Source organism: Danio rerio, chromosome 10 (genome assembly GCF_049306965.1).
Source record: "Danio rerio strain Tuebingen ecotype United States chromosome 10, GRCz12tu, whole genome shotgun sequence".
NCBI lineage: Eukaryota > Metazoa > Chordata > Actinopteri > Cypriniformes > Danionidae > Danio > Danio rerio.
In genome coordinates, this window is record NC_133185.1 from 1508136 (window position 1) to 1536131 (window position 27996).

Genomic DNA, 27996 nt, shown 5'->3' on the forward strand with positions numbered 1-27996 from the left:
GTAGTGGAGCTTCAGCATGACGATATTCACACACACACACACACACACACACACACACACACACACACACACACACACACACACACACACACACACACACACTTCAGCTTCAGTCTGGCTACTCAATCACACTGAAGAAACAAACACTGCAGATCACTGATGACAAGCGGCAAGGTCACACCGAAACCTGAGACAAGACACACACACACACACACACACACACAGACACACACACACACAAGAACACGCACAACACACGCGTATGCACACAAAAGAAAATCACACACAATCTTACACACACAAACATGCACACACACACACACACACACACACAAACACAATCACACAGACATGTAAACAAACGCACACATATGCAATCATGCACACGCACAATCAAACTCACATTCTAACACAAACACACCCACAAACACAGATACACCATCACAAAAGAAAATCACACACACACACACACACACACACACACACACACACACACACACACACACACACACACACACACACAACATTTAAACCAACGCACACATATGCAGCCATGCACACACAATAACATGCACATTCTCACACAGACAAACACACACACAGGCATACACACACTCACACACACACACAAACATATGCCCTAATAGAGATCTTTAACCCCTTGAGGATGTGCAAACAGTGAGAAACTTCCATTGTTGCATGAACTACCCCTTTAAACCAGTCAACTCAACGGCAAATCTCTCAATCCTTCTTCTTAAACATGACGATGAGTTCTCTGTACTCAAATGGCCTCCCCAGTCACCAGATCTCAATCCAATAGAGCAGCTTTGGGATGTGGTGGAACGGGAGATTGGCATCATGGATGTGCAGCCGACAAATCTGCAGCAACTGTGTGATGCTATCATGACAATATGGAGCAAAATCTCTGAGGAATATTTCCAGTAGCTTGTTGAATCTCTGCCATGAAGTATTAAAGCAGATCTGAAGGCAAAAGGGGGAACAACCCGGTACTAGTAACATGTACCTAATAAAGTGGCCAGTGAGTGCACATACATATTTAAACAAATATGAACTTACTCACACTTACATGCCATTTCAGACCGAAGATTCAGTCGTGAATATTGACAAAAGTGTTTTGTTCTCCATAGAGACATTTGTTCACACAAATACACACAAGGTTGTGCTAACAGCATGAAACACACACCATGACATATGGTTATATATTGGATGTAGAATAACTGAAGCGTATACTGTACAAGGCATAATGAAAGCCATTTTATGAGAGAGAGAGGAGGGTGGAGAGATAGAGGATCGGGTTATTGAGTTCTCCAGGTGTAGGGAGTAAATTTAATGAACACACACACAGATCTCTAACCTCGGGGAGTTCACGGAGGAGTCACAGGTCTTCATTCATCACAAAATCTTCTGAAGTGTTCATGAGTGCCACACACTGACCCACAGATCAGACATGAAGATCTCCATCAGCCCAAATACACCACAGATCAGACATGAAGATCTCCATCAGCCCAAATATACCACAGATCAGACATGAAGATCTCCATCAGCCTAAATACACCACAGATCAGACCTGCAGATCTCCATCAGCCTAAATACACCACAGATCAGACCTGCAGATCTCCATCAGCCTAAATACACCACAGATCAGACCTGAAGATCTCCATCAGCCTAAATACACCACAGATCAGACCTGAAGATCTCCATCAGCCTAAATACACCACAGATCAGACCTGAAGATCTCCATCAGCCTAAATACACCACAGATCAGACATGAAGATCTCCATCAGCCTAAATACACCACAGATCAGACCTGCAGATCTCCATCAGCCTAAATACACCACAGATCAGACCTGAAGATCTCCATCAGCCTAAATACACCACAGATCAGACCTGAAGATCTCCATCAGCCTAAATACACCACAGATCAGACCTGAAGATCTCCATCAGCCTAAATACACCACAGATCAGACCTGCAGATCTCCATCAGCCTAAATACACCACAGATCAGACCTGGAGATCTCCATCAGCCTAAATACACCACAAATCAGACATGAAGATCTCCATCAGCCTAAATACACCACAGATCAGACCTGCAGATCTCCATCAGCCTAAATACACCACAGATCAGACCTGCAGATCTCCATCAGCCTAAATCCACCACAGATCAGACCTGCAGATCTCCATCAGCCTAAATACACCTCAGATCAGACCTGCAGATCTCCATCAGCGTAAATACACCACAGATCAGACCTGAAGATCTCCATCAGCCTAAATACACCACAGATCAGACATGAAGATCTCCATCAGACCAAATACACCTCAGATCAGACCTGGAGATCTCCATCAGTCTAAATACACCTCAGATCAGACCTGAAGATCTCCATCAGACCAAATACACCTCAGATGAGACCTGAAGATCTCCATCAGTCCAAATACACCACAGATCAGACATGAAGATCTCCATCAGCCTAAATACAGCTCAGTTCAGACCTGGAGATCTCCATCAGCCTAAATACAGCTCAGATCAGACCTGAAGATCTCCATCAGCCTAAATACACCACAGATCAGACCTGCAGATCTCCATCAGCCTAAATACAGCTCAGATCAGACCTGAAAATCTCTCTATCAGCCTAAATACAGCTCAGTTCAGACCTGAAGATCTCCATCAGCCTAAATACACCACAGATCAGACCTGCAGATCTCCATAAGCCTAAATACACCACAGATCAGACCTGCAGATCTCCATCAGCCTAAATACACCTCAGATCAGACCTGCAGATCTCCATCAGCCTAAATACACCACAGATCAGACCTGAAGATCTCCATCAGCCTAAATACACCACAGATCAGACCAAATATATAAAAGTGTGTGTGTGTGTGTGTGTGTGTGTGTGTAAAGGTATCTGTGATCGTCTGTACGGCTGATGACGACGTTGACTGCAAACTGCTATCCTGATTGAAGCTGCAGGGTTTGAGCTCTGAACACACACACACACACACACACACACACACACACACACACACTGAAACCCGAGCGAAGACGATGTGGACGGAGAGACAGCAGCATGTGACGGCGGTGTGTGTGCGTGTGTGTCTGTTCCACGCCATGTTTAGACACACATCTGCTGTCTGTCCAGATAAAGCCTGCGCTTCATGCAGAGCCAGTATGTGCAGCTGTCTGAGCTCCGGCATCTGAGCGTGTGCCACTGATCACATGTGGACTATTATTACTGCACTCACAGACACAGATGCACGCAAGCACGTATGCAAACTCACACACACACATACACTACCTGACAAAAGTCTTGTGGTGGATCTCGGTTGTAAGAGCAGCACATAATAACTTGACTTCTGGTTGATGATTTTGAAAAGTGTCAGAAGGTGGATTTCTCTGTTGATCTGCATCAATCATCACAGATACTGCAGAAGACCTACTGGAACCAGCATGGACCAAGATTCTCACAGAAATCAGTCAAGTTTGGTGAAGCACAAATTATGGTTTGGTGTTCCATTCAGTGCGAGAGATCTGCAACATCAACAGCCTGAGGTGTCAAGACATCTGTGCTGCCCATTACATTACAAACCACAGGAGAGGGACAATTCTCCAGCAGGATAGCGCTCCTGCTCATACTTCAGCCTCCACGTCAAAGCTCCTGAAAGCAAAGAGTGCTCCAGGATTGGCCAGCCCAGTCACCAGACATGAACATTATTGAGCTGATGAAGGAGGAGGCGTTGAAGATGAACACAAAGACTCTTGATGAACTCTGGGAGTCCTGCAGGGCTTTCTTCTTCATTCCAGATGACTTTATTAATCAGTGATGTGAGTCATGTCAGAGATGTATGGATGCAGTCCTCCAAGCTCATGATGGAGTCAGACACAATATTCATTCTGTCTCCACTGCAGCAGGACTTTATATTCTATACTGGACATTATTTCTGTTCAGTGATGAGACTTTAGTCTAAGCAGAGTCGGACCGCACTGTCCTAATCAATTCAGTCAATTCACTTCTGATACCAAATGATCAACTAGAAGTCAAGGTATTATATATAAACCCTAGTAAAACACACCTGATCAAACTAATTGAGTCCTTCAGGCTTGTTTGAAACCCGCAAAGTGAGTGTGTTGAAGCAGGGAAGGAACTAAACAGTGCTGCGGCCCTCCAGGAACTTAGTTTGACACCCCTTGTGTAGAGCCTCCTTTTGTGGCTAATACAACATCAATTAATCAATTGAGTCCTGCACAGTGGCCAGAGGGATTTTGAGCTGTTATTCTTCAGAATAGTGTTCAGGTGATGCTGCTGGAGAAAAAAAAGCCTTTCCTGAATCACTTCTACAAAGTGGCACAATAATATTTGGATCTGGTGACTGTGCAGTCCGTAGGAGATGTTCAACATCATGTTCATCAGACCACTCGGTCTTGCTGTGTGTGTTGGTGCATAACCATCTTGATAGACGCCACCACCTTCAGGATACAATGTTTGACCCATTGGCTGCACATTCATTCATTCATTCATTCATTCATTCACTCATTCATTCACTCATTCATTCATTTTCCTGTCGGCTTAGTCCCTTTATTAATCAGGGGCTGCCACAGCAGAATGAACCGACAACTTATCCAGCATATGTTTTACACAGCGGATGCCCTGCCAGCTGCAACCCATCACTGGGAAACACCCATACACACTCATTCACACACATACACTATGGACAGTCTAGCTTTCCCAAATAGCGCATGTGTTTGGACTGTGGGGGAAACCAGAGCACCCCGAGGAAACCCACGCCAACACGGGGAGAACATGCAAACTCCACACTCTGATTTGTCCCCCATAATGTTGTGCATATTGCAATATTAAGCACAACTGTGCTGTTACTCTGATAATGAACATGCTTCACACTGCTCTTACTGCTGGAATGAAGATCACTGAAGATTGAACACCAGGGGGCTCTGATTTAGCCATCAAACCCTAAACACTAAACTTTACCAGTGTTTATATATATATATATATATATATATATATATATATATATATATATATATATATATATATATATATATATATATATATAWAAATAAATGTGTGAATTTATTATTGTTTTCAGCCCTAACAGACAGACAGACTCTCTCTCTCTCTCTCTCTGTGGGATTCAGGGGCAGCAGGTGCAGGTCATGCGGGGCCGGTGCTCAGGGTTTGTGTGTGTGTGTGTGTGTGTGTGTGTGTGTGTGTGTGTTTTCAGGAATATGATCTGTATCCTGTCAGGAAGCCGTGGTTCCCCCGCGAGCCTCAGATTGGTTCCGGAAGCTGCTGTGTGACGGATCTGCGTCTGATGAGAGACGCGCGCGGCTGCTGCAGTGCTGAAGCGGAGGAATGTGGCAAACACAAACACCACACACAGCGCACGCACACTGCTGCTAAACACTGCTCATACACACACACACACAGAGACATTTACACACACACTGACACAATCACACACACATAGACACACACACTCACTTACACACAGACGCACACACTCACTCTCACACTCAGTGACACATGCACAGACATATACAGATTCAAGCTTACTCGCTCACACACACACTTCTCTAAAACACTGTTGACACACATGAACACACACACTTCTCCAAAACACTGCTGACACACATGAACACACACACACACACACACACTTCTCAAAAACACTGCATACACAAATGCATGCACACACACACACGCACACAGATTCAGATTCACACACAGACACACATGCGCATGCACGCACACATTCTCCAAAACACTGCATATACACATGCATGCACACACACATGCACAGAGACTCAAATTCACACACAGACACACATACAAACACACACATACACAAACACACACATACACAAACACACACACGTGCGCACACACACACACACACACATTCTCCAAAACTCTCCATATACACATGCATGCACACACACACACACACATACATACACACACACGCACGCACGCACGCACGCACGCACACACACACACACACAGAGATTCATATTCACAAACAGATACACACACGCACACATGCACAAACACACGCATACTAATTTTTCTCACACACACACAAATGTACACACAAACATATTCACACCCACCCACACACATACATGCACACACAAACACAGACACACACACAGACACACACACACACGCACTCATACTCATTTTTCTCTCTCACACACACACACACACACACACACACACACACACACAAAAAGCGTTCACTGAGATCTGCAGTATTTTCTACTCTCACGTGTCTTCACTGTGACTTTAGCTGGATTGAACACGTTAATATGCTCGACTAAATGTGTGAGAATGAAGCGACGGCACAGAATTACATGTTTAAAGGCCTGTTTAATCGCCAGAGGAACTGAAGCGGTGTGTAGGATGTGTTCCTGTAAGTGAAGTGTGTGTGTGTTTGGCAGGCTTAACCTTGAAAACACCTGCAGTGGGAAACAGAGACTCCCAGTGAATTTATCCCCAGTGAACTGATTCAGAGTCTGAGCCAGAGTGTGTGTGTGTGTGTGTGTGTGTGTGTGTATCTTAAGGGATACAGTACATCCAGGAGGGTATTGCAGATTATTATTACACCTGTCTGGAATAGTCTGATTGGTCAGTCGGGACATTCCAAGGTGTGTTATTACCAGATAACAACCACTGAATAACACTCATCCGGGAGCTGCCAGTGAATATGTTCACGTCCGTATACTTACATCCACATTCACATGTGTCTGTTTGTCTGTCTCGCCATGCTTTTCTGAGTGATTAGCATCACCTTGTGTCTGAATAATGTGCAGGTTAGTGTATACTCCTTACCATAGTAATCTGCTAGTGCTTGCTTTGTTTGGCTTTTTCAGGGTTAACTATTGTGATTGCTGCAGAGAAACACTGGGAGATCTCTGTAGACTGATGGCATTTCATGCTGTTCAGCTTTATAATCTTACAATGTGAGCAAAATCAGCTGTTTTGTCTTCACTTTAGACATTGCGCTAGAGAATCATTCAAACACTAGCTCTACAGTGATGTTGGTGAATGAGCAGCGGTTTCTGCTGTTCTGGCGTCAGCTGCAGATGAGAATGAATGGAGGAAGAAAGTAGTTCCTCTTTCAAAAGCGTTTTAGACTCGCTGTGTTTTATTTTCTTATTTATATACATGATTGTGCTGTCGAACTGTTGTAAAAACGCAATATCACACTTGTAGCAGTGCAATATGGCTGTATATCAGCATATTATATGGTCTATTTTGACTGCTATGCCACCTTTAAATTGTGAAAATAACTCCTCAACAAATGCTTTGAGACCCAGAGGAATCCTCTGTTGGCTGTTGGTTCGGTGTGACTTCAGCTAATCAGCAAACAATTATTTTCAACATCATCCAACATCCAGCTCTGCAAGTAAACACTGACCTACTGTATTATTGTTAATGTAACCTGTATCCTAAACCTTGGATCGTATTCTTGAAACAAAAAAATGACCAATAATTAGGTGTGATGTTTTCTGTAATCCTTTTGTCTTTTCTTTCTTTGTCCAGACCCTCATGCTTAGTCTATGCTAGCCTACCATTGTAAGATAGTACAGCGTTATCCCTGATTGTATCACCCATTATTGTTGTCTATTTATTTATTTATTTATTTATTTATTTATTTATTTATTTATTTATTTATTTATTTATTTATTTATTTATTTATTTATGTATTTGCTTATGTATTTGCTTATTTATTTTCTTTTTTATTTATTTTTTATTTAACTTCTTTTTTATTTATTTACCTACTTTTTATTTACTTATTTATTTATTTTCTTTTTATTTAATTAATTATTTATTTATTTTCTTTTTTATTTATTTATTTACTTGTTTATTTACTTATTTGTTTATTTATTATTTTACTTATTTATTTGTTTACTTATTTATTTACTTCTTTATTCATTTACTTCTTTATTTATTTACTTATTTATTTTCTTTCTTTCTTTTTATTTATTTATTTCCTTTTTTACTTATTTATTTACTTATTTATTTACTTGTTTATTTATTATTTTACTTATTTATTTACTTCTTTATTCTTTTGTTCAGTTTTATTTTTTATTCAATAAAATTATGCAGTTTTTTCTATTATTATTATTTTATTTATTATTACTTTTTACTATCTTTCTTTAGGCAGTGTATTGAGGGTTTGTTGAAGTGGGGTTATATATTTAAAAAAATATCTCTGTATAAACTATTTCATTTGTACTTGGCATCAAAATAAAGAGGAACAAATATTATCATGATGGTTTTTTATTGTTTAAAAGGGCCAATTCTGACTGGGCACAGTTGAATGTGCTGCTCAGTCTAATAAAAGACAGTAGACTACAGTTTTTAAGGTAAAACTTTAACAGATTTCTGTTTTGTTTTCTAATGGTATATGATGTGATACATTTGCACTTAAAATACCTTTTTCCCCTTCATATTTCTTTTTTCTAAATCATATGGAAATATTTTTGGTACATCAAACACTGTGGTTATGATAAACATCCGACAAGCTAATCCAGCTAAACTAGTGCTTAAAATGTCACTAAAAAGAAGTATTTAAATCTTATAATTAAATAGAAAATGAGGTAAATAACTGCAAAAGTCTACTTTTTGAGAAAATAAGAACCAGCCCTTTTACCACGCTGGCTACAGGCCTGATATATCAGTGGAAACCTGCAAATTTCTGCATGTGCACAGACTCCGTGTGAGCCTATCATTAGTCAGTATCAAAGTCCTGATATTTGTCCAGGAAAAAACGAACAAAGTATGAAAAAGTAAAGTATAATAATGATTTAATAATATAATAATTCTCAAATTAAGGCAAATTCATCGAATATTGAGTCTATTTAGAAATATTCACCAAACAGATTAAAAAAGCCTCACTTCAGTTTCACTTAGGTTTAGGAAGACTCCAGCTCCTCAAGTAAATCAAGTGATTGTTTGGATATGTGTAAGGGTGCAGAGGAAGGTCTTCTGCAGTGAGGTCAGTGTGTGTGTGTGTGAGTGGGAAGATTTAGAGTGTGTGAACGAGAGCCAGAAGCACAGAGCAGCGAGTGAAGCGTGAAACTCCCACTGAAGTCTGACCTTCACTCACTGATTCAGCTTATTTATCAGCAGGAGACACAGCACCTGCTCACTCCAGGTGGACACACACTTATAAACATACATACACTCTCCATACGCTCATAAACACACACACATATTTATATGCACACGCACGAGCACAGGTACACACACACATACATGCATACATACACATACAGGTATACCCACGCACACACACAAACGCACACACACACGCACGCACACATACACACACACACACACACACACACACACACACACACACACACACACACACACACACACACACACTTATAAACATACATACATACATACATACACACACTCCATAGGCTCATACACACACATATACATATATATACACATATATACACATATACATATATATACATATACACACACACACACACACACACACACACACACACACACACACACACACATATATATATATATATATATATATATATATATATATATATATATATATATATATATATATATATATATATATATATATACATACACACGCACGAGCGCACACACACACTCATACAGGTGGACAAACACATACATGCATACATACACAAACAGGTATATCCACACATACACACGTGCACGCACGCACGCACACACATACACACACCCATATACATGTATACATATACAAACACTTGTACACACACACAAAATTACATACATGCGCGCACACACGCACACACACACATTCTAACACACATTTACATACTCACATATAAACATACAAAGATACACACACACACAACCATACAGGTGCACACACAAATACATATATGTACATGTACACACGCACACACGCACACGCACACACAAACACACACTAGAAGATATCATTTAATTTTCCATCAGTCTTATTACAGTGTGTAACTACAAAAGACTCGGGCTTAAAATCGGAAAATTGTCAAAACTCTTTCTGAACTATAAAGAAATGCTAATGGTCTAATCTGATTCAATTCATTATGCTAAGCTAAGCTAAAAGTGACCCCACCAAAACAAGAAATCAGCTAAATGGTTCAAGTTTTCATTCTATACTGTATAATATGTCGGTTAACGAACAGTTGCTGTATTTTGTGTGTATTTGTGGTTGTGAATTGCTATAATTACATTTTATCTATATTTTATTGATCATTGCTTGTAATTTATTTGTCATATTTTATTGGAGATTCACTCCTCTACAAAATCCCCCTAATCAATCCAAATAAACCTGTTAAATTTGAAGTTGTCTTTACATCGCAGTGTGTCTCACAGAAATACAAAATATAGCAATGTCAGATTTTCCCAATATTCAACTATACAGATATTTGTTCAACTAATTTCCATGACTTTTCCAAAACTTTGTTTTTTTTTCTGTTTTTCCAGGCCTGGAAAATGCCATGTCAGAAATCACTGACTGTTCCAGGTTTTCCATGACCGTATGTCCCCTGCACACCTCTCCAAACGTCTCTACAGTCACACCTCCTCAAAGCCGGACTGCAGCAGAATCATTTAAACTGACTTTCGCATCATGGGACGGGATTTCTATTAAGTGTTCATTTTATATCATTAAGAACTTTAATCATGCTTTTAAAAGTGTGAAACAGAATGTGTGCTGTTTAATGCATGCGCTCTAGGGATGTATGTCCCCACCAATGTCAAGAGTAAATCTAACTGGTGTAAGGTTTTTGTAGCGTAATATACAACACCAACCTAGACTACATGGCACTGCAAACTATTAAAAATGACAGTAAAAGTCACCTTTTCAAGCTTATAAGTTGTTGAAGGAAAGATCAAGCTCCCATAATGCAGTTCAACAGCAGAAATAAGCTGTGGGGAAATGTAAACATGAATGGCCGACTGCGTGAAACTGCTAATTTATGTATATTTTTGAGAGCGCAGGAAGAGCAGATGAAGGCCTTCAGATGTGGTGGAGTGTTTCTTATCTTCACACTGACCTTGCCATAAAACACTGAAGGCTCCAGTTCTGCTCTTATCAGTCTGCAGAGCATCAAATACTTTAAACACGATTACTGTGTAACACAAACGATATTAGAAACGCTCAGGAATGCAGAGCGCAGACGACAACAACAACAACAACAACCTCCAGCGTCAAGCTCAACAACCCACCCAAACTCATTCATTTTCTTTTCAGCTCAGTCCCTATATTAATCTAGGGTTGGCCATAACGGAATGAACCGACAACTTATCCAGCACATGTTTTACGCAGTGGATGCCCTTCCAGCTGCAACCCATCTCTGGGAAACATCCATACACACTCATTCACACACGTACACTACGGACAATTTAGCCTACCTAATTCACCTGTACCGCATGTCTTTGGACTGTGGGGGAAACCGGAGCACCCGGAGGAAACCCATGCGAACGCAGGGAGAACATGCAAACTCCACACAGAAAAGCCAACTGACCCAGCCGAGGCTCGAACCAATGACCTTCTTGCTGTGAGATGACAGCACTACCTACTGCACCACTGCATCACCCCACTCACAGAAATACACTTAAGAAATGCTTCAAGATGAAGCATGATAATTATACATCTTATGCGTGTGTGTGTGTGTTTTAGTGTCATCAAGTGATTAATCGCATCCAAGATAAAGGTTTGTATTCAAATACAGCAATACATATGTATGTGTACTGTGTATATTAATGTATACGTATAAATACACACATAAACTGCAAAACAAAAAATATATATGTGTCATATGTATATATATGTATGTATATATGTATATATATGTATGTATATATGTGTATATATTATATATATGTATATATATGCGCAAAAATATATATACTTGTGAATGCACACGCACGCACGCGCACGTACACACACACAAATACAGAGACACAGACACACACACACCAAGAGCAGCTGAAACAGTAACACAGTACCAGCTGCTGGATATTTCTGACCCACACTGGACAGAGCTTGATACTATTTTAAATGAGAGTGTGGGTGTGTTTGTTTTCGTGTGATTGTGTGTCCGTGTGTTTGTGTGTGCTTTTGTGTGTATGTGTATGTTTTTGTGATTGTGTTAGTGTGCGTGTGTCTGCTTTCGTTGTGTTTGTTTTCGTATGATTGTGTGTGTGTGTGTGTGTGTGTGTGTGTGTGTGTGTGTGTGTGTGTGTGTGTGTGTGTGTGTGTGTGTGTGTCATTTTGTGTGTCCAACATCTACATTAGCAAGAGAATGAAGATGACCCCAGGGTGGACATTTCAGCAAGACACTGATCCAAAACACAGCCAAGGAGACTCTCAGATGCTTTCAAAGAAAGAAAATCAAGCTGTAGAATGGCCCAGCCAATCACCTGACCCGAATCCAATAGAAAATACAGAATAAAGCTCAGATTTGATAAACGAGACATAGAGAACCATCAAGACTTAGACACACTGTTGAAACTCAGAGCAATGCATGAGGCTTCATTCTCCATTTAAGAGGCATCTTTAACCGGCCGTCACTAAAAAGCCTTTTATATAAATTATTAAACAGGTTTAGTAGTTCAGTACTTTCTCCTTCTGTCATCTGATGGCTATTACACAACTCATCTTTAACATTTTTTCTTGTTTTGTTTTATTTTCATTGTTTGGGTTTTTACTAAAATCTGCTTCAATTCCATGTGGACACCTTTTTTCGAAATATTATTAATTATTATTATGTCCCCACAATTCACAAAAACAAACCACTCTGTCTCTCTCTCTCTCTGTGTGTGTGTGTGTGTGTGTGTGTGTGCGTGTGTGTGTGTGTGTGTGTGTGTGTGTGTGTGTGTGTGTGTGTGTGTGTGTGTGTGTGTGTGTTGATTTTACAGCCTGACACCCATCTGAGTGTTTAACAAGTGTGTGACAGTAGATCATGTCTCCATGTCTTAAAGCCTTCGCCAAATGCCTCACTGACCAGCCAAAACACACTCTGACGCATATATAGCCCACTATATAGAGCCGAGGAGAAAATCTGCTTTTAATCATTAATCAATTAAAGAATTTAATCAAGGCTTCTGAATGGGTTTTAAAAAAGAGAGAGCACATTTTTAAACATAAGAGTTTCAATAAATAATTTCTTTACTCTTTGCCATGATGACGGTACATAATATCCTTCATATTTTACAATTAGGCATGGGGCGATAACCGTTTATATGGTATACCGCGGTTTGGAAAAGTGAAAGTTTTAAAATCGCCAAAATCTTCTGTAATACCGGTCCTAAGGCACGTGTAAGATTTTTATTTACATTTTATTGTTATTGTTAATTTCTTTAGGACAACAGTATGTCCAGCAGAAATAATATCCGAAGATGCCATTTAAATGTATATAAATATGTGATTTTAAAACTAATTAAAAAGTCATTGATTCATTTTGATTATTTAGCCTGACATGTTTACTGCTCCAAAACGTTTTAAATCTTTCACAAAATAAAATATATTGTGTTCAAACGTGAAAAAAAGTTTACGTTTTTACTCCGACATTTAAAAAATATCTTATTGTAGAGTAGTAATCGCGATACCGTGGTATTTTTATCCAAGGGTATCATACTTGCAGAATCTTATACCAGCCCATGCCTATTTACAATAAGTATCCATTAGTTAGTATATTTACTGCCATGAACTAATAATGAACAATACTAGTGCAGCTGTAGTTCAACATTTACTAATGCATTATAAACATCCACAGCTGTGCTTTTTAACATTAAAGGTGCATTTGCCAAATGCGGTTAGCATAATGTCTTTGAAAAACAGCTCCTCCCCTGCCCTCCAAAGCCACGCCTCCTCATACACGAATGCAAACCTTAACGCCTCATTCACACGGGGCTTCAGCGTCAACGCTTGACTGAAGGCGTGTCTGAAGTTGGGGCTGAAGCGATCGTCATAGCAGCGTCAGCCAATGAAATTCAGTCAGCAATAGGCCACTGTCTAGCTGGTGTATTTGCATACAGCGATCTGATTGGCTGACGCTTCCGTCGGCGCTTGAAAATTTGAGCTAGTCCCAACTTCTGCAGCGAGCAACGCCTCTGAAGCGGCGCCGACGGATCCACAATGCAGTTCAGCAATGCCTGGCGTCACCCATTCAAAGTGAATGTGAAGCGTTGACGCTGACGCCCCGTGTGAATGGGGCGTAAAGATGACAGCAGACAACCCACTAAATCATGTCATGCAGTTAGAAAATTTACAGTACTTTATAATACCACAGTTCCCAACGTAAAACTGCAGGAATTACACTTATCACTAAGCCATATTTACATGCTGTTTCAGAGTGAATATTTAGAGTAGCGGTGAACAATAGTGAGCGTGTCACGGGCTGTCATTGTTCAGAAATGACCCAATGTGAATATGAAAACAACTTCAGCTCAGTAAAGCAGCCTAGGTGGAATTGAATTGTGCTGTTTACTAATGTTCTGCTGTTAAACTGAATAAAAATCTACATTATTAATGCTGTAAAAGGACCTTATGAAGCTGAAAATAGCCACATCAATCTTTCAGCGGAGATTTCTGTGCATATATCCCATTCATCACAAGACAATCCACACAAAACTCCCCTGTTTTTTTGCTTTTGAAATGCATTATGGGATTGAAAAGTGTTAAAAAAAAGACTTTTATTGTCATGTTTAATAGTCTGCAGTGCTGTATTGTGTGTGTTGGTGTTGTATATTACGCTGCAGAAACCTTGTAATAAACTGCAGCACATTTTCTGCTGTTTTACACTCTTGTTTCTCTAGATATTATTTCAACCCACTAAAATGTCACTAAAAGCCACTTTGTTAAACTGTAATGTTGAATTTTCAATATCAAACATGGACAAAGCAGAGATCAACATCCCATAATGCAATTCACAACCGCAAATAAACCCAAAACACACACTTAAAATACAGAAACGGTTCATTGACAGGGAAAAAAATGACTTAAAATGTATTAGAACATTATTATTAAATATACATCACCTAATGCAGCTGTATTGTAAAGTGTGAAGCATTTATGCATAAAACAACTTAACTTGTAATGTAAAGATAACCCCCCCACAATATCATCTCCTTAAAATAAATCATCCACGCTTAAAGAACTACAACATTAATCTGACATGCACTAAACATGACAAACTCTTCTCTCAAATGAGCAGCTTTCCATATTCTAGGATTCAAGTTTTTCTTTTTACCTGTTTATTTCTTCTTTTGAACTGCATTATGGGAGCTTGATCTCTCCTACAACAACTTTTAACAATGAAAAGTGTAATAAAGAGACTTTTATTAACATTTTTAATAGTATAAAGGTCTATATTGTCTGTGTTGGTGCTGTATATTACACTACAGAAACCTTGTAATAAACTGCAGCACATTTCCTGTTATTTTACACACTTATTCCTCTATAAATAATTTCTTATACATTATATTATTCACCAAACTGTCACTAAAAGTCACTTTGTTAAACTGTAGAGTTGAATTTTAAGCATCAGAAGAGGACAGAGCAGAGATCGACATCCCATAATGCAACCAACAACCACAAATAAACCCAAAACACACCTAACTATGGAAACTGTTCATTAAGTGTATTTTTTTACACTTTAGAATGACTTAAAATATAGTAAATGTTAGTAAACATGTAAGCAAATACTATAACTAATGCAACCGCATTGTAAAGTGTGACGCATTTATGCATAAAACGACTTAAAGTGTACCAGAATGCGAATGATTAAGAAATGCAATATCTCCTTAAAATAAATCATCCTCGCTTCAACATCTATTATATAAATCCAGCATGAAACATCCACAGATAGTTTGTTCAGCACATGCATGTTAGGAACTGAATATATTTGCGCTTGTTTCTGCTAAATATTTGCCAAACACAAAGTTGTACAGCTGTCAGAATTACCTTCCTGAATTATTCACCCCCCGTACATTTTACTCCACAATTTCTGTTTAACAGATAGATTTTTTTCCACACATTTCTAATCATTCCTTTCCTTCAGCTCAGCCCCTTTAATTATTAGGGGTCGCCACAGTGGAATGAACCACCAACTATTTTAGGATGTGTTTTACACAGTGGATGCCCTTCCAGTTCCAACCCAGTACGGGGAATCACTTATAAGTTAGGGTAATTAGGCAAGTCATTGTATAACAGTGGTTTGTTCTGGAAACAATCCAAAATTAATATTGCTTAAGAGGGCTAATAATATTGACCTTAAAATGGTTTTAAAGCTATTAAAAACTGCTTTTATTCTAGCCGAAATAAAACAAATAAGACTTTCTCCAGAAGAACAAATATTAGAGGAAACACTGTGAACAATTCCTGAATCTGTTCAACATCATTTGGGAAATATTTGACAAAGAAAAATCCACATGAGGGTGAATAATTCTGACTTCAGCTGTATATCTTCCACCCGTCCGCCAAATATTCGAAACCTGCAGCGTAACGGGGGATCACACACACACACACACAGATCGCACAGAAAACAGTATATCAACACTCACCGTGAGCGGACGAATAAATCCACAAGACGCCCAGCAGAATCAACGTCCAGAACTTTTCGTTTCCCGTCCGTACCCGGAGCTCCATCCCTGAGACTGGAGCCGGCCGCCCGCACCACCGGGGCATGGAAACACTCTCACACACACACACACTGCTCCACAGCTACTCCACACTGACGGCAGCCTGGGATGAACAGAAGAGAGAGGAGGGTGTGTGTGTGTGAGGGACGGCCCCTGCGCTCATGGACACCTCGTGGAGACACAATAAAGCAGCAGTGGACCCCAGCAGACCATCACACACACACACACACAGGAGACCCCCGAAAACAGCCCGCAGCGCTCAGCGGGCCTCCGGGAGCCCACAGTCATGTGATGACCAAACATTCACTTAGCCTGTCTCACTTTACACAACTTAAAGAGCAGGAGAGAGATGTTTGAGTGTGTGTGCAGTGTTGGGGCAGACGCATTACAAGTTAGAAGAGTTGTGTAATAATACAGTTGAAAGCAGAAGTTTACATACACTCTAAATAAGGAACATGATACTGGTAAATGAGACTACACGTTTACTATTTTAGGTCTGTTAGGATCAGCTAAATGATTTACATTTGCTAAATGCCAGAATAATGAGAGAAATTTTTTATTAATTTCTAGACAGTCAGAAGTTTACACACATTTCCTTGGTATTTTATTAGCTTTGCTTTTAAACTGTATAACTTCAGTCAAATGTTTTGGGTTTCCTCCCACAAGCTTCTCACAATAGTTTGCAGGAATTGTGGCCCATTCCTCCTGACAGAATTGGTGTAACTGAGTCAGATTTGTAGGCTGTCCTGCTCGCACAAGCTTCTTCAACTCTGCCCACACATTCTCTATAGGATTGAGATCAGGGCTTTGTGATGGCCACTCCAAAACATTCACTCTGTTGAACTTAAAGCACATTTGAACTTATTTGGCAGTATGCTTAGGGTCATGGTCTGTCTGGAAGACCCATTTGAGGCCAAGTTTAATGTCCTGGCTGATGTGTTGAGATGTTGCTTCAGTATTTCTCCATAATGTTCTGTCTTCATGATGCCATCTATGCTGTGAAGTGGACCAGTCCCTCCTGCAGCAAAACAGCCCCACAACATGATGCTGCCGCCCCCATACTGCACAGTTGGGATGGTCTTCCTAGGCTTGTAAGCTTTCCTCTTTGTCCTCCAAATGTAACACTGCTCATTACAGCCAAACAGTTTAATCTTAGCTCCATCAGAGCACAGGACATGTCTCCAAACATGAGTCTTTCCCCAGTGTCATTCAGCAAACTGTAATCTGGCTTTGTTGTTGATTCTGGCTTGTTGATTCTCCATGTTGTCACACAAGGAAGCAGTGTGTTTGAGCTTTTCCTTCAACACTATTCTACAGTTGTGCCTCACATTAACTCAAATGTTGTCAATTAGCCAACCAGAAACTTCCAAAACCTCGACATCATCATCTGAGCTTTCCAGAGGCAGAATAATCTTATAGGGGGACCACTTGGGAAAAACTAGGTTGCTGTGGGAAGTGGTGTTAAAGACGGGGGACGCTCAACCCGTGGTCTGTTTGAGTCCTTATGCCCCAGTACAGTGAAGTACACTATACTGTCAGTGAGCATCGTCTTTCAGATGAGACGTTAAACCCAGGTCCAGACTCTCTGTGCTCATTAATAATCCCATGGCACTTCTCGTAATGTGTAAGGAGTATCATGGCCTCTCAATCATCCCTATCCCCCGAATGGGCTCTATCACTAGCTAAGTTTCCATCCAAAAATGCGAATAAACTTTATGCGCAAAACTGGATTATCGCGTAAAAGTTTTGCCAATGAAGCAGCGTTTCCATCCAACGAGTCAAAGCGAACAAAATCGTCACTTCCTGATTAACTGGCTCCAAATATTAACAGTAAAAACTGCATTTGCTGCAGTAGGAGAAGCTGCATCAATCTTTTCTAAATGAAAGCGCCTCAGAAGACAATCCTGACCTGCAGTGAGCGCGCAGCGGCGTTTGAAGGTGTCAGACGCGGAGCACAGGCGCTCTTGATTCTAGAGGTCATTAATAATATAATAACATTAATACTAAATGGTAAGGCGTTTTATAATGACCAAAACAACATTTCAGATGTTTTATAATGTGCCCAGCCTGACGTTTTATCCATTCACACACATTTTAAGCATCACATGATCTCTTTTAACAAAATCACATGACCTTTATTAATGCGCATGCTGGAGTTTGTGCGGTAAAAGTGTTTCCATCGCAGTTTATGCGCATCTTTTCTTATCGAATAAAAAGTTTATCCTACCCAGTTAGGCGAATACGTTTTTTATGCGCATTTTAAAAATGTATGCGCACCATGGCGTTTCCATCAACTGGTTTTTTATGCGCATATGCAAAATGCTCATAAAATAGGTGGATGGAAACATAGCTAGTGTTTCTCTGCTCCACCTATAGCTGGGTTGTGGTGAGCACAAAGGCGCCTTTGTCCTGTGGCTGCCGTCACATCATCCAAGTGGATGCTGCACACTAGTGGTGGTGTGGAAACCCCCCCCCCCCATGATTGTGAAGCGCTTTGGGTGCAAGACCATACAGGATAAATGCACCATATAAATACACATTACATTACAATAAAACCCACGGAGAACACTGAAGCATATACACACATTTAGATCATTTACTTCAATCAGTACTATTGGAATGTGAAGAGACTTTTAACCAGCACAACAACACACGTTTCTGAAGACAATCCCCTGCTGCAGCTTTAAAATAATGTAGTAAATGCCATGAATGATGCCTGAAATCCTAAATATAAAAGCCAACTCCTCAGCATGTGTTGTGGCTCCACAAGGGCTGTAAAGTGAGCTCCTGCCGAGCGGCTTCAGCATTTCCCCCTGCAGGTGTTTGACTGACAGCTCATTATGGGATGGATGAAGAGCACAAAGCAGCAGTGAAAACACACACAAGAGGAAAAGCAGCGCATGACAAAAGGCACCGACGCGTCAGGTGATGGGGGACTCACCTCAGGCCGCGACCGCCTCCGAAAACAACTCAGCGAACAACTTAAGCCGATTACAAGACTTACTGCCATTACTGAGATCACATCAAGAGCTGAGACACACACACACACACACACACACACACATTTTACACCTGCTGAATCATGAAACAAGTGGGGAATAAATCACACAAATGCACAGTAAAGGAGAAACCACAACATGTCTACAAACCAAAAGATACACTACACACTGAGTTCAAAAGATCACACACACTCACATTCACACACACACACACACACACACACACACATTCACTACGGTCCATTTAGTCATAGCATCAGTTCCCCTATAGCGCATGTGTTTAGACTGTAGGGAAAACCTGAGCACCCGGAGGAAACCCACGCCAACACGGGAGAACATGCAAACTCCACACAGGAATGCCAACTGACCCAGCCGGGACTCAAACCAGAGACCTTCTTGCTGTGAGGCAACAGTGCTAACGACTGAGCCACAGGGTAACCCTAAATAAATAACAACACATGTAAATAACTAAATAATAACAAAGAATATATTTAGTCATGTCCAATACTTGTGTGTGTTTGGTGTGTGTGTGTGTGTGTGTGCATGTTAGTTTATGTGTGTATTTCTGCGCATGTGTGTGTAGGTCTATCTGTGTGTGTGTATGTAGGTATGTATGTATCTATGTGTGCATGTGTGTGTGTATGTATGTATCTATGTGTGCATGTGTGTGTGTATGTTTATATGCGTGTGTGTGCGTGCATGTGTGTATAAGCGTGTATTTCTGCGCATGTGTGTGTAGGTCTATCTGTGTGTGTGTATGTAGGTATGTATGTATCTATGTGTGCATGTGTGTGTGTGTATGTATCTATGTATCTATGTGTGCATGTGTGTGTGTATATGTGTGTATCTATGTGTGCATGCATGTATGTGTGTGTGTGTACTGTAGGTGTATGTGTGTGTGTGTGTGTGTGTGTGTATGTATGTATGTATCTATGTGTGCGTGTGTATGTGTGTGTGTGAATGTATGTATATATGTGTGCGTGTGTATGCGTGTGTGTGTGTATGTGTGAATGTATGTATGTATGTATATATGTGTGCGTGTGTATATGTGTGTGTATGTATGCGTGTGTGTGTGTATGTGTGAATGTATGCATATATGTGTGCGTGTGTATATGTGTGTGTATGTATGCGTGTGTGTGTGTATGTATGTATCTATGTGTGCGTGTGTATATGTGTGTATGTGCATGTGGATATGCATGTATCTATGTTTGCGTGTGTGTATATGTGTGTTTATGTGTGCGTGCATGTGAATAAGTGTGTATATGTGTGCACCTGCATGTGTGTGTATATATGTGTGTGTGTGCATGTGTATATTTGTCTATGTCTTTGAGTATGTGTGTGTGTGTGTGTGTACGTGTGCATGTGTATTTGTGTGTGTATGTCTGTGTATGTGTGTGTGCATAAGTATTTTTGTGTGTGTGTAAATACGTGTATTATGTGTGTGTATGTGTCTGTGCATGAGCATGAGCATCTGTGTGTATGTGTGCACGTGTGCATGTAGGCCCATGAAAATGCGTATAGTATATGTGTGAGTGTGATGTATGTTTGTGTGCATGTGTGTGTGTGATGCATGTGTGCATGAGCTGAAGCCCCCAGCAGTGTGTGTGCAGCAGTGTTGGTGTGGTCTGCAGGTGCAGTGGCGCGGCAGTGATGTGACTCTCATGGGGTGTGATTCATGCGGTCGAGGCGAGCTCTGGGTCGGCTGGAGCTGTGAGCGGGTCACACACACACACACACACACCCAGCGTGAGAGGAGCTGCACGCTCTGATTCCACCCGCAGACATGAGAAAGAGCCGCAGGATAATGAGCATCAGCACACACTACAGAATCACACAACACACAGTTGTGAGTGTTTGAGTCTGAACTTTACAGCTCTAAAGGAGAAATCACCCACAGATTCTGCATCTCCCTAGTGTCAAACCAATCAGGCTGCTGTTTTAGCACTTATATTGGGTGGTTTTGGGAACGAGCTTCATGCAGTGTGTATCACAGCTCTGAGTGAATGAGCACATCCAGCTGAGCGTTCAATCTGAAAGTGCACCGTGATTAAAACTATTGCAGTTAATCTCTGCTGCCATTTTAGGATTTCCATCTGGATTTTGCCTGCCCTAATTTAAAAGCTTCCCAAACCCACATGCAGAGGTGTAAATGCAAAAATTTGGCATGATTTTAAAGAAAACCCTTTAAATTTTCATAAAACACTATTGAAAGTGTTTAAAATATCTGTATGTGTTGTCTGTGTTATAATAAACACCTATAATAGAGGCGCTTTTTTTTGTTTTGTTTTGTTTTTTATATACTCAAATTTGAAAGTGTACCTTTTATGGCCCGTTTCCACTAAGTGGTACGGTACTGTTCGGTTTGGTACGCTTTTATGGCCGTTTCCACTGTCAAAAGGCGTACCGAACCAAACTGTACCGTAACATTTTTTCGGGACCCTTTCGAAAAGGTCCCAAACACAAGAAAGGGTACCAAAAAGGCGGAGCTAGACGCGCAGCTGAACGCTATTGGTTTACAGAAGAGATACGTCATTCACTTACAACAAGCCAGAATGTAAACAAAGCACCCGCCATGTTTGAAATACACAGCGAGAGATTACAGCGGAATTATATATTCATATATCATCGTCCTGATGAACAGCCACACAGCCATGGAGTAAAGCAGAATCTACCCTGTGCCTCGCAGTTATTTACGAGCCAGTCTGACGCGCGAGCGGTTTCGCTTTCTTCCTTGCGCTCGCCGCGCGTATATATCTGAAATAACAAACTTCTTGAGCTGATAATAATAACGCGCGCTTGATTATTGACGTGTTTTGGAAACTCGATCCCGTGAGACGCTGACAAACGCGAGAATGACACATTCAGAAAGAAAAGGACAAACGCCGGGATAAAAGGAGCAGGTTATTTCTTCAGCAAACATGAACAAGCTGCCTTGTTTTACTTTTTATCATCACCTTTTGGACTAATATGAACTGGGAACGATGGACAGAGGTTACATGACATAACAGAGGTTACATGACATGTGCTGCTGAAGATTACAGACACAGATGAGAGGTTTGCTCTGACTGTAGGCTATACTTTGTGTTGTTTTGAACCTAATTAAGAACGAAATGTATGATGTGTGTTGTTTTTCTGTAGTTGGTAACATATCGGAGACTGTAAGGGGCTGTATGTGTTCATATAGGTTCATTTATTTATTTATTTTATATAATCACAGACGTTACAGTAGGCTATTTCGCACTTCATTGATCTGCAGTTATAATCTACTCCTGTTTATAGAAAAGTTAGTAATAAATATTAATACACAAGTATTTATGTGTGTAAAGCGTCTGTTTTGTGAGAAGTGCTTTTAATATGATTTGTGAACGACCTGTGCAGCTTTACTGTAGACATTTCCTCCTGCGAGAATGATGCAACTGAAACTTTCTGTCTTACACCACGCCCACCAAAAGGGTACTCCTTATAGTGGAAACGCAAGCCTGATAAAGGTGACCCATACCAACCCGATCTGTACCGTACTGTACCAGTCAGTGGAAAAAAACCTTTAGGTTCTGTGTGGTCTAGCATGCTGTAATTAATTTTGGTGGTTCCTGCACATAAGGAAAAAAGACAAATGTCTCCACCATAATCTATGCAAAAGTTATTGTATTCCAACTGATGAGAGGTGCTGTACAAGCCACAGGGAGCGATCATTGCTTTCATATTTCACTATTCTTTTGTTTGATCAAACATAATTCACTGTGATTGGAGCACGTCAGACATATAAAAGGATTACTTATGCACATCACCTCAAAAACAGATGAGAATGGCCCTGAAGTGCACAACATAAGGTGAGAGATGAGCTGTCTGTGCTATCTGGGGCTGCTTATTGATCATGAATGTATTGTGTTCACTTCTGCGCCATGATTCATAATACGAATGCATAATAGGGGCTCTTGAATTAATATTTTTATAGTGTGAAACGAAGCAAACCCTCGGTCAAAATGCTCAAAATCTCCATCTAACATTGCTCTCCACAAGGAAAAGCTGATGACTGAGAGTGTGAGTGGGTTTACAGCCAGACGTCTCACACACTGCCGTCAAAACTGAGAGATAACCGCAACATTCAGGACTGGGGTGAGGAAGAAAGAGCCCAGCAGTTGCAGCGGCATCACTCACACACACAGATGTGGCCTACCCTGTTGTTTATTGGATGGAATGCGTCAATAGAGCCGCCATTTTAGTACAGGGTAGCGCTCCTTTGAAATGAATGCAGGACCAAGCTGCTGTGGAGGATTGTGGCCATCCAGATATGCACATACACACGTATATCTATGACCGGGAGTTTTCCCGCTGGTCAGTATGCACATTTTATTTTTTTAATTATGAAAATTATAACTTTCCATCACATTTCTACATTGATGGATGAGTGATCGCACAGATATTCCTGACTAAAAGCTTGTGTTAGTGTGTATGGAAATGTACTATTCACCCTCCCTGTTAAATTTGATCTAATCCGTGTCCTGAAACGCACCTCCTCTCCTGCTTTCACTTCCCATACTGACGGAGGGAGCGATTCGTTTGTGAATGAATCTCCATTATGAATGACTCCTTCACTGAGCCGGCAATAATACAAGTTTCTGGCAGCGCAGCATCTCGTTGTTAGAGCTGCACAATTCTGGCTAAAATGAGAATTGCGATTATTTTGCTTAGGCCCATGAAGCAAAATAATAAAAAATAAAGATCACGATTTTCTCACGATTCTGTAGATGTAAAATAAAGGTATGGTAAAAACAAACATACGGCACAGCATCGATATTAATATTATGTGTGGGTCTACTGGTTTCTATAAATAATTCTATTCTACTAATAATAATTCTGATGTTGAATTATTATGTTTGAGATATATGCTTGCAATCTGTCATATTAGACAATTTTATTCACTGGTAAAATCAGATATTTGCCATTATCAGATTATATTCAACAATAAATAGACTAGAGTAGTTATACTGACATCGTAAACATTTATTCTCATGCACAACTGTGTGTTGGCTATGTAAGAAAAAACATAACACAATCATAACTCTAAACTGCAATGTGATCATTTAAATGAAGTGCACACTTTCGGTTTCATTTTGACTGCTAAGTGCTTGTTCATACTTCGTGCGCGGCTCCCAAACGATCACTCTGTGCCACAAACTGCATATTATTTGCAACTGTATTAGCTGTTACTCGCAACATATGCAGGTTCTGCTCACTAAAGTAGACACGCTATCATTAAGTAGAGCATAAGCGCGTCTATCATTAAGTAGAGCATGCGCGCCCTCTCTGTGATAGCAGCTCACAGTCAGCAGCTCATGCACGTGTGTTTTCCCGATCGCGAAAACATCATTATATGAAGACAAAAATGACATTTTTAGGTGAATTATACCTTATAAATACAGTATGTGACTCATTCAACATCATTTGGAGGTGTCAATGTCACTGAGCAACGTGTGTTAAACAGTGAAAAGACTCGGGCAGCTGCCTTTGCTTTTCACCTGAACTTGAAAATGTGATTGACAGAATCGTTGAAATGCTGGATTAAAATCGTCTAGGGCACAGGTGTCAAACTCAGTTCCAAAAGGGCTCTGCACAGTTTAGTTCCAACCCTTATTAAACACACCTGATCAAACTAATTGAGTCCTTCAGGCTTGTTTGAAACCTACAGGTAAGTGTGTTGGAGCAGGGTTGGAACTAAACTGTGCAGGGCTGCGGCCCTCCAGGAATTGAGTTTGACACCCCTGGTCTAGGGGGTCGAATCGAGATCGCGATCTTTTAACGATTAATTGTGCAGCTTTACTCGATGTCATATTTCTTTTGCATTGTTTGCTGATTTTATTCAACAAAGCTAGCATAAGCCGAGTGTTTAGTGCGAGTTGGTGCTGCTTTGCCTTATGGTGAATGCAGTAAGTGACTGTATTATCATCAATAACGTTACCTGATTACCACAAAAGTTTATAACATACAAAAACAAAAACAAACTAAGTCTTACCTATGAAATGTTCTGCCTTTGTGCTTTTTTTTTTGTTTGCTTGTTACTACACTCGTAGACAGCGCTAAAGTCCCGCATCTTCACGTAGTAACACTGTCTTGGCTAGTGTGGTTGAATGAAACTTGTTCTGGGAGTACTGTACCAATATGGCGGCGCTATTGACGCATGCTCAGGGTCTGTATGCAGTATCTACTGTATATATCTATGGAGAATTTCTACTGCTGAATTGTTCTCGGCTCCTTTAAGATGAAGTCATCTGGTGGTGGGGCTTTTTAGCTGTGCGGCACCACAGTTATGAAGCTCTCTGCCATTGCACATTCGCCAGGTGGACTCCATTTCCAATTTTAAATCTCAGGTAAAACTTTTCTGTTCAGGATAGCTCTTAATGATTTCCCGCTCTAATATCCTGTCTACTATTTTTGCTCCCCTTGCTCTTTGTGCTTTAATGATGTGCTTGTGATATATTGTGAGTGGTTTGAAAGGCACCAATAAATAAAAGGTATTATTAATATTACATTACACACACATTATACACACATTCCACACACACATATACATTACGCACACACTCTTGAGTTACAGCAGCGGCTGCAGGAATGTGCGTCTTTGAGCTCTGCGTCTGTCAGATTTCAGCAGGGATCTTCTCTCTCTTGTGTTGAGTTTGCTCCGGATCTGGGAAACACATCCGACAGCTGCACGCAGGTGGAAAACACACACACACACACACACACACCTCTCTCTGGAGCATCAACACCGCTGATCTCTGAGACACACAAGCACCTGACTGTCTGTGCATCTGCACAGGTTACTGCGGTAAACCCTCAACAACTACTCTGAACAGACGGGCTGCTCTGAGTATTTCAGAAACGGCTGATCTACTGGGATTTTCACGCACAACCATCTCTAGAGTTTACAGAGAATGGTCTGACAAAGAGGAAATCTCCAGTGAGCGGCAGTTCTGTGGACGTAAATGCCTTGTTGATGCCGGAGGTCAGAGGTCAGAATTCTTAAGATGTCCTTTGGGGCAACCTAATTGTTTTATGTTCAATCCACCTTGGTCCATCATTAATAGTTAACAGCATGGATTGTGTGGAACCCAAGCGGCAACCTCCCGCTCTTTCTCAGGAAGCCAATACGGAAGTAACTAAAACTGCAATTCATCCGAAATTCCGCTAGTCTTAGCCGCTCCTGGCTCCAAAACAGAGCAAATTTCAATTGAGCCCACTGTTAGAATGGCCAACTTTACAGCAGAAAAAAAAGGTGTTTACAGCCTGCTACAAAAAAAGATTTTGGTTAATACAGCTAATATTACCCTTCATGACAACTGTGAGGGGGGTCAATTTTTTATAACTCTTCCGTTTCCTTTATATTAAGTTATATTAAGTTTGCATAATTAAGGGCGTGGCCACTTGAGTGACAGCTAGGTCTCGTTGGTCGCCGTCACCTCAGCTGAATCCTGCAGATTAGCCACTGAACTCGGCATATTTATCGTATTTCTGTGTTGTTTTATGTGGCTTTATACAGTCGACTGCCTTTTGGACTTGTTTCCTGCAATTATTAGATGGCATGGCATGCTGAGTGCACTTAATTGTGCTCACAAACCATTCACGTGGCCTCCGTTTCCCATGTGAGTAAAGTTATATACTTATATACCATCTCTATACATGTATTTGTTTTATTTAAGATCATTTATCGCTTATATTTATATTTAGAGCTGTAATGCACTCCAGAATCTGTCAGATTGATTAGCTGTAGGCTCTAGAATAGTCATCTGAAGCGTTGTCATACAGTGTTATGCTGGATTTCATCAATAGTCCTGCATTTACTAACACAGACTATATCTGCAGTGTTTGGAAGCAATTCGTGTTTTCCTCCTGTTGAGAAACGCCATAAGAACAATGTTTAGTGGCTCAATGTGTTACAGCAGTGTTTTTAAAAGACTAAACACTTTATTGATATAGTGAACAACCAAGCACAAGTGGTCAGAATACAAACAAGTCGCAGGTGATAAAGTATTGAGCGTTCTCCCAAAGTAAAGTCTGTCTGAACCAGGTCCAAGCTAAATGCAGCATGCGTCTGTAGCTCCGCCCACTCTCCGCCTCTTTGCCCTTGTTTGGTATCCTGCCGTGGGTGTGATGACACGCGAACAAAATGGCGACGGTTGGCCGCGCCTACTTGTGGCTTCTTTTGCGCTCTTTAGAAACCTATGGGTGACGTCACGGATACTACGTCCATATATTTTACAGTCTATGGTGGAACCCAGCACTGTTTTACAGTGTATTAAGGC

General features: G+C 40.6%; 1 protein-coding gene across 6 annotated transcripts in view; it reads right to left on the reverse strand.

Annotated features, from left to right (window-relative positions):
• Window positions 1-27996, reverse strand: part of bmpr1bb (bone morphogenetic protein receptor, type IBb) — a 115331-nt gene that overhangs the window by 50587 nt on the left and 36748 nt on the right. For 2 of the 6 annotated variants that reach the window (NM_001145996.1, NM_001114924.1), the window contains 1 exon segment: window positions 16620-16800. The exons of 3 other annotated variants lie outside the window; for them this stretch is intronic. In NM_001145996.1, the coding sequence (NP_001139468.1) occupies window positions 16620-16704 (85 nt within the window). In that variant the 5' untranslated portion in view covers window positions 16705-16800. 6 annotated transcript variants of the gene reach the window in all.